Source organism: Drosophila mojavensis, unplaced genomic scaffold (genome assembly GCF_018153725.1).
Source record: "Drosophila mojavensis isolate 15081-1352.22 unplaced genomic scaffold, ASM1815372v1 contig_136, whole genome shotgun sequence".
Taxonomy (NCBI): Eukaryota; Metazoa; Arthropoda; class Insecta; order Diptera; family Drosophilidae; genus Drosophila; species Drosophila mojavensis.
This window is the reverse complement of record NW_025318667.1, coordinates 17,001,892-17,011,488: the sequence shown is the minus strand read 5'-3', so window position 1 is coordinate 17,011,488 and position 9,597 is coordinate 17,001,892. Positions and strand designations below refer to the sequence as shown.

Sequence of the window (9,597 nt, the reverse complement as noted above, 5' to 3'; positions counted from 1 at the left end):
AGTCTACCCAGAAGCGACTCGCTCAAGATGTGAATCATGAATGAAAATTTAGACAAACTATATATATATATATATATATATATATAAATAGAAATGGCTTATGTGGATGCTGCACTTTAAAGAGTTCAATAGACTTGAAGCATGAGCAAATTCTGGGCACATGCATCAAAAGCCAAACTTAAAGGCAATGACTAATATTTTTGGCTATCACCGGTGCCAAATGGCCAACGCCCCCGACTGCTGCATCCGTTAGCCTTCCTCAGCTCCTTCTCTGGCCACTTTATGCACACACACACACACACATACATATATGCACATATTTATGTGTAATCCCAATGCATATAGTACGACATATATGCAATATGTGTGTGTGTGTGTGTGTGTGTGTGTGTACATAGATACCTGGCTGGCTGGCTGGCTGGCTGATTTCGAGCTGGAGCTCTGTGCCGCTATCATTGCACAAGTGCGCAAAATTTTGGACTCAATTCACGTGCTTGGCTGCCAAAATTGTTGGCAGCCTCCAGTCGGCTCGGCCGGTCGTCGTCCGCTTCATAAATTTGCACATTGAGTCGCCCTCGTCCTCAGCTAGCAGCAGGTGGAGGCGGGCGACCGGGTCGCCATGTTCTCGGGATCGGCAATGGCAATGGCAAAAGCAACTCAAGCGCCAACACCAACACCAACACCAGCGCCAACACCAACTCCAACGTCATCGTCATCGTCATCGGCATCGGCATCGGTATACGCTTCTACATTACATCCTATTTGTATTTAATTCGATACGGGGCAACGGGTAAGCGTTGCTCTCCAAGATTTTTGCTACGCGAGTGAATCGCAGCCACGCCCACCCGCTCGCCTTGCCGTCTCCCGCATCGAACCCACTCCACTCCCACTCCGGCCAACGGACCGCACTCAAGTGCACTGAAATAGTTGTGAAACACTTTGCCAAAGATGAAAGATAAACCACACAGGCAACGGCAACGGCAACGGCAGCAATGGAGACGTCCACGTCCACGTTCACGTTCACGTCAGGCGCCATTTTTGCATGTACTACTACAGCTACACACACACACACACACACATACAGATGCGTTAACATGCATATGCATGTATACACATTCATCTCACACAAACAAATAAAAACTTTAAGTCTAACGAAATTTAAAAGCGTTTAACCCGAGGAACGCTTGCCTGCGAAATTTTCTTCAAGTTGCGCAAATATTTTTGACATTTTTTTTATGTGCTGCAAACATTTAAGAAAGTAAAAAAAAATAAAAAATAAATAAATAAATAAACTTTATTTCCTCGCTAAGGCTTATGAAAATAAAGAATAGATGTATTTGTCGTAAAGAAGCTTAAGTAATGAGAATCGCATAGAAAGGCAATGTGAATATTATTTGATTTGCGCACATAAAAAAAAAAAAAAAAAAGAATAATAATAATATTTATGAAGCTATAAATTGTAGTCAAAAGAGCTGCATAACTGCATGAACTAGTTCCAGTCATAAACACGTTCACAAAATAACTCTCCTAATATGAACGATACATATAGATCAGCTGAGTTAGTTTAGTTTCTTATGAGTGCCAGCTGCTTAGCTCAATAGAATCATAATGATCTATGTCAGTCCTGAAATTGCATAAAGCGTGCAAGACTAAACTAGCTCAGAAAATTTATAGTCGAATCAATTTAAATAAGGTTAAAAATCAAGCTATACCATTATAAAAATTAAAATGTTTTTTGACAATAACAATAAAATATTAAAGTAAATTTAACAGTTGAACAGTTGAACAAACAGTCATAGAGCTACAACAAAAAAAAAAAAATAAATAAATAAATAAATAAATAAATAAAATAACATAAATAAAAAAAGAATAATATATATATATATATATATATATATATATATATATATATATAAATTAAAATGCAGCAAAATTTGAGAGCTATTTAATTTTTTTTTTGTTTGCCATATTTGAAGCAAGCTAAAAATGCTGCATCAAATGGCGATAAAAATCATTGTCAATGATTACTTTCTATTTTAATTACTCGTTGACAATGAACAATGCGTCTGAAAATGAATGATGACATTGGCGAGCTGAACACAGGGTCGAAGGTGTGGCGAGCGGACGGGCGGTCGTATTACCCGTCATCTAGAGCAACGAAAAAAAAAAAAAAGCAACAAACAGAAACAAAAAAAGAAGAGAAAAACCTACTCAACGCCAGGCAAAGATCGAGCGCAGCAGCAGCAGCAGCAGCTCATGCAATTGGCATTATGTATACGCCGCGGCTGCCGCTTTGCATTATTATATATGGATAAATAAAAAATACAAATAAAAATTAAATCATAAAAAATACGCAGTGCACTCAACGAAATAAAGAAAAAACAATCCAAAAAAAGAAAATATATATATATATATATATATATATATATATATGTATGTATGTATATATAAAATAATGCAGAGCCGAAAAGTGACACAAAGTGCGACACAGAAATGCAATGAAGCCAGGCAGCGGCCCATCCCTGGCATGTGGACGGACTGTGCGGCGTTAGGGTTTGCTGTGGTGAGAGCGATAGGGTAGGGGAAGGTGCTGGTAAGGGCGTGTTGTTGACTAACATTGAACTCAACTGTGCTGTGTGCTCGATTGTTGTTCAGGGCTCATTGTTTTTTTCTTTTTGTATTTTGTATTTTGTATTTCGTGCCGAGCGCAGCGATAAAAATGCTGCTAAAGTATAAATTATGCCAATATGAAAAGCCGAAACACAGAAAAAAATCATGGACAGACAGCGAGGGTTGCTGCGAAGAAAACATTTGAAAAGGCTGACAAAATACAAATAAATTAATAAGAAAATAAAACAACAGTGTAATTCAATAAAATTTAGTGTTGGCTAATAATAAGATTAAAAAAAAATATATTAAATATTAATTAATATTGAATAGTTTTCCAATCATATTAAAAAAATAAATAAATAAAATAAACAGAAATTTGTGGAAAAATTAATTTAAAAATTATTAATATATTTTTATATTATATAAATATAAATTATATATTATAAATTAAATATTTAATATTAATAATTATCCAATCATATTTTTAAAAAAAAAGAATAAATAACATACAAATAAACAGAAAAATCAATTTAAACATTATTAATATATTTATATATAATAAATCATACAGGCAATATATTAAATATACAATATTAAAAAAAAAAAAGAAAATAAATTGAACATCATTCATTGCCCATTATTACATTTGAATAAATAACGTTAATCAATTTATTGATTGAAAAAATAAATAAATACATTAAAACAAAATACAATATTTATATTCATAATTTGTATGCCTAAAATAAAATTGTGTAGTTTTAATATATTGAAGCTATGAACAACTCTCGCCATTTGATAAACATAAACACAACAATAATGGCTATGAGACAATGTAGCGAATCCATAAAAAGCAATTCTGCATACACATACACATACACATGCCTACGTATGTGTGTGAATATGTATTGGTGTCTATTCGGGTCATGCTGTTAAAAAAAATGCGCATAATTGGCAAATTTAGAGTGAAATTGCCTGATAAATATGCAAAATACGAGGCGAGACCCCGGCGTAGCTCACACTCCACTAGCATCCCTCCAATAAACCCTCCAATAAAAAACCCCTTCAATAGCCCGCAGATATTGGCGCATCAATATAAGCACTTACATAATAAATAAAACAAATAATATTTAAACTGAAAATTAAATACATGTTTTATACAATTTTATTGAAAATAAGAAAAAGGGTAAAAAATAAAGATGAAAAAAATAAAAATAAAAAATAATTTGTTTTTAAAACAATTAAACGCGAACTGAATATTTCGAGTCTACTCCACATCCGTATGCTTCTTGATCCAATCCACGTGATAGTAGACACGGGCATAGCCATCTGGATAGATGTTGCCACAGCCGCCCACAACGAAACCAGCCACGCCCACCACCTCGCCATTGTAGAGCGCCGGGCCGCCAGAGTCGCCGTTGCAGGCGCCATTGTTCGCTTCGTGCATCAGACAGAGGCCAGCCGGCACACCCCAGGCAATCGACTTCTCGCATTCGTCCACCGTAAGAGTTCGGAGCGTGTTCCATTGCAAGTAGCGGGGAAGATCACCCTGATGCCTGAGACGACCCCAGCCCGAGATGATGACATCGACGCCTCCAGGCGTATCCTTGCTGGCCAGCGGAATGGGCTGCACGTTCCCCGAGTAGATGAACGGCGACTCGACACGTATCAGAGCCACATCGTTATCGAAATTCATATAGTCCTCGTGCACAATGATCTGAGCGATGTGGTGCAGGGCGCCGCCGCTAAAGCGATCGTTGGTGCCAACACGCACGGTAATCTGGCTGACCGCATACACCTGTTGCTCCCAATTGGTATCTAAGTAGACGACGCAGTGAGCCGCCGTAAGCACATAGTTGCGTGAGATAATCGAGCCGCCGCAGTTATGGGAGCCGCGAAGACGCAGCGACACCTGATACGGAAATTGTCCCTTGGTCGCATCCTGGCCGCCCACCACACGTCCGTCGGGCACTGCGGCCGCCTGACACGCGGCAGCCAACAGCAGCACTGAGCCAAAAACGTGCAGCAAATGGGTAAACATCTTCAAGCACAACTGAGTCGCTGCGAAAGCCAACACAAGCCATTTATAGTTGTGGCCAACATGTAAGCTATGATTATTTATAATTACGCCAGAGCATAGCAGTATTTCGCTTAGATAAGCTATCAACTACAACTACAAGATTTACGATGATCGATGGTCGAATGTTCTTCTTATCATTATCTGTTCATAAAATCGTTAGTTGTCTTTTCCAAGTAATGGCATTGATAATAATTGCTCATTTTTATACCCTGAACCCATTGAAAATGGGAAATCAGGGTATAATGGTTTTGTGAAAAAGTATGTAACGGGCAGAAGGAGGCGTGGCAGACCCCACAAAGTATATATATTCTTGATCAGCGCGACGAGCTGAGTCGATATAGCCCTGTCCGTCTGTCCGTCCGTCCGTCCGTCCGTATGAGTGCGTCGATCTCAGAAGTTATAAGAGCTAGACAGCTGAAATTCGGCATGCATACGTGTGTGTACCATACGCAGTACGAGTTTGCTTTATTTTTTCGATAAATCATCTGCTAACTTTTTTATCGAGAATAATCGAAAAATTGATTAGGTTTTTTTTAGCCTAATTTGAACATTTTTAGACCTGGAGTCTTCAAATTTGCGTTGTATATAAATTTAATGGACACAAAGATTTTGTAATTTACAGATTTTGGATACCACGCGACCTTCTCCCCAAATTTGTAAAAAACGCATTTCAAGTACTAGAGACTTGTGCTTCGGAATGTACACACATATTTACCATATGATTATATTCTGAAAGTTTCATTAAGATAATATGTCTACAAAAGAAATTATTCAACAAATAAATTCTCATAGTATTTGCTCACACTGCAGCGCAGCCCAAGCGCAGCCGCTGCTTACTGCGCAGTTAGCAGAGCGCGTGCTTTTAAGTGCATGTGTATGTATGTGTACATAGAAGAAGTGCAGAATGATTAGAATATCAGCTTAGAGGGTTCAGGGTATCTCCCAATCGAGCAGTCTCGACTGGAGCTTTCTTACTTGTTGTTTGTTGTTTTTCATTTAAAACTAAAGTATCTTACAAGCGAATTGCAAACAATTAACGTGCAGGTACTTATTGTAAACAACTATGTATATACCTATTAGTCTGTCACAGCTATGTCAAATTTCTCACCTTCCACCAAAAACTTTCAATGACAATTTTCAGTTGGCTTCGCATCGTCCATTGATGATCATAGCAAGCTGGACACAATAGCTGTTTCGCTCTCAGTAGGCAGCGCCCGGCACTTCACTCAGCAACAGCTATTTGTGTCTCGCTCACTCTCGCTGAGAAGGAATCAGAAATAAGCAGCGTGTAGCCAAGACGCAAACTCACTCGGATAATATTTATACACCAACCCTCAGCCTCGCACTAATACAACTAAAAAAGTAGCAACCAATGACGAATTGACAGAGCTAGTAAACAGACTCTACTATTAGCTCTGAGTATTTGGTACACTCAGAGCCCATATGAAAAACTCATTGCAATTTCCAATTAGAATTGTGCAGAGCAATAATTCTTCAGCTGCTGTTAATGCACAGACGAGATTTTAAGTAACTCTACGCATATGCTTTTATTTGATTAAAAGCTAAGATTCAAAACTAGAATTCAAGGCACCTCTTAGAAACCAAATAGCCTGAAATGGTAATATCTTTCGCTATGCTATCTTATCAGTTACTTTGCCTCTAATCACAGCAGAGTTTCTTGATATCGCTCTTTACTGACATTATCAATAATTTATACACACATTTATATTATTGATATTCGTAGTATATGTAGTATCTGCCATGGCACGTCCCGTCATGTTAGGTTGGCTTGGCTGTCATATGGCAAATTCATTTGAGGCACGAACTGAATATATAGTTGATGCCTTAAATAAACCAATTTCAAATTAAAGTTATATGTTTTAGTGTCCATCAAAAGTTATTCCTCTATTTTTTTCTGAACAATTTCCAATTAAACTTGGCTAGTTTAAATAACAAACATTTAGCAAACATTTTTCAGTTGTTGAGATAAGGTGTTTACAATTTGAAGGATCACACATATATGTTAAATAAAGTTGAGCGTGTCTGTTTACACAGAGGCACACGCATACACACACACACGCAGCAAAAGAATGCGTCCAAGTGTATAGATGATATTAACTCTCGTTCTGTATGTAGATGTAAATACACATAAATAAATACGCTCGAAATTTTCACTTCTGTATATCAAACCATCTGTGGGACATTCCACAAATCAATTTCTCTTATTATTAATTACAATTTTCTACTATGAAACTTTATAAAATCGGTATCAATTTTAATATATATACTCTCTGAGATCGACGTGTTCAGACAGTCGTACAGGGCTAAATCGACTCAGAACCTGTAAAATGTATGGTATCAGCCACGCCTTTATTTGCCTGTTACATTTTACAAAGCCATTAAACTTTGATTTTCCAATTTCAATGGCTATACAATGATATTGTATAGATATAGCATACATTAGGCATAGTTAACAGTAGCTGTAAGCTATTAACAGTCTGCCATTAAAAGTGGCCGCTAGAGTCTTGCCAACAATTGAGACAGAATGACATCTTGTTAATTCAAGCTTCTTACATACTTCATGCAACAATCATACAGCTAACAGTAGCTGTAACAGGAGAGCATTAACAGTCCGTCTTTAACAGAGCGATGCAAATAATTTGATCACATGAACTGAATGAATGAAAAATGTAATCCATATTGAAATAATAATATGTACATATATAGGATTACAGCTGCAACAGGACAAAATTAGCAAAATTCAATATAAGTATGAAAGTGGATGTAAATGAAGAACATGAGAAACTAAACAGTTTAGTTGAGCCAATAAACATGAGTTAGCATACAGTATCAATTACTTACGGTTAACAGTTGCTGTTATTGATTAACATGATAAACTGAATGGTGCGTATAGCTACAGTTGCTGTAAATGAACAGTATAGTACATCATTAGCTAACAGCAGCAATAAATTATTGGCATGTTAAATTTAACAGTGCGCCCTTAACAGAGAATTGTTTGCGATCTTGCGGAGGTACATATAAGAACGATCGAAAATTGAGTTTATCCAAATTAAAGCAAATTCGAGCTATATATTTTTTCCATTTGAGCCAAAGCCACTCTAACGAGTTTCCTCCAATTTTTGCTCTCTAAAATGCTCGAACCATGTAATATGTTAAACAAGTTATGTTCGTCTGTTAAAAGAGAGAGAGAGAGAGGGAGAGAGAGAGAGAGAGAGAGAGAGAGAGAGAGAGAGAGAGAGAGAGAGAGAGAGAGAGAGAGAAAGAGGAGGGGAAAAAGGTAAATGGCTTGCTTTCGACTTTATACATTTGTCTAGCTTTCAATTTGTCGTATTTATTATTTCGCCGTTGAATTTTTTTTGGAGAACATGCAGCTAGAGCAATCACAATCGGACACACGCACATGGACACGCACACTCATACATGTGCAGATTGGCATGTATATTCACTTACTCATACGTATGCATGAGCGTACTCGCTTTCGCATTCGCATTCGCATTCGCACTGAAGTGTGGGATGCTACTTTTGCCGCAGGAAGCGGTCGCAGCTGTGGGTTTTAAAATTTCAATTCATTTCCGTTGTGCATACGCACACGCCTCCAACCAACACTTTACAGCACACACGCACGCACCAACATGCTATTACATATATATATATATATATAGGCATGTATGTAGATGTATATATACACATGTCAAATATAGATATGTATAGAGATATATATCGGTGTGTATGTATGTGCATGCATACAAAAAAAAAAAAAAAAACAGTCTGCGCCTAAATGGAAGACAACAGCGGTAGCAACACCACCAACAACAACACCAACAACAACACCAACAACAACACCAACAACAACAACGACAACGCATATAAAACAAGCAGAACTACAACAACAAACAGCAGGCCTGGGGCATCCCGGCAATTTATGTGCCGAAAATATCGAAAGGGGCGACAAGTCGGGGGCAGCGGGAGATGCGTTGCAGTCGCCGTAGTCAGAGCCATAGCCATAGCCATAGCCGTAGCCGTATCCGTAGCCATGGGCACGCAGCTACTACGCAGTCTACGGTTTTGCAGCTAACGGGTATTATTACGGATGCGTGCGACACTTTTACGTTTAAATTTTAAATGCTTCAAGTCAAAAATTCAATAAATGTCTGGCATGCTGTGGGCGTGGCCCAGACAATGTTTTCCCTGCTGTCGAGTGCAACCGAAACACACCAGCACCCGCACCCGCACCCGTAGCCGTAGCCGTAGTTGTACCCGTACCCGTACCCACAGAGCCGTTGCGGCCACAAATTAAACAAGCGGCAATGCCATGACCAATCCCTGCCCCGCCCCCAAGTAGCCAATGCAATTGGAATAGCTTAAAGCACCTGACCCTCAGAGCAACCCCTCCTCCCCCCCAGGCAGTGCCGCCCCATCATATTTCTTTATGTTTGTGTCGGCTAGGCTAGCATTCAGCTGGCATATTTATCGTTGCACTTTTCGATTCACAATTGAATTATGAATTATTTCAAATTACTCTTAAATATTTGATAACTGTGAGCTGTAGACAGTTTTCTTGAATTGCAAAAATGATATTTCTATAAATTATAATCAATTAAAGCTGTGTGTGTGTGTGTGTGTGTGTGTGTGTGTTTTATATATTATACTTAAGCTATTGACAGAGAATAAATAGCTTTAATGAATGATCTAGTTAGAAAGGTACGACTGAAATCATATTTCATAGACAATTTCTGTGCACGTTAAACTATTTATAAATTAAAAAATTTCTATATTTTATTAAACAAGTGACAAACTCTGTAAGCTGTAAGCAATCCACAAAACAAAAGATAGTCTAGACATTTATCCCTTTGTTTGTCAGCCATAAGACCTTAAAAGAAACTTGGGTT

At 37.9% G+C, this 9,597-nt stretch overlaps 1 protein-coding gene across 1 annotated transcript; it reads right to left on the bottom strand.

Moving 5' to 3' along the window:
• Positions 1 to 3,777: 3,777 nt before the first annotated feature.
• On the bottom strand, positions 3,778 to 7,951 carry LOC6584031 (serine protease SP24D; the record flags this gene model as incomplete). The annotated part of the gene is made up of 2 exons (XM_002009655.4): positions 3,778 to 4,715; positions 7,896 to 7,951. Coding segments are annotated over 2 exons (897 nt in total), but the record flags the coding sequence as incomplete, so codon positions are not given.
• Between the last annotated feature and the right edge of the window lie 1,646 nt (positions 7,952 to 9,597).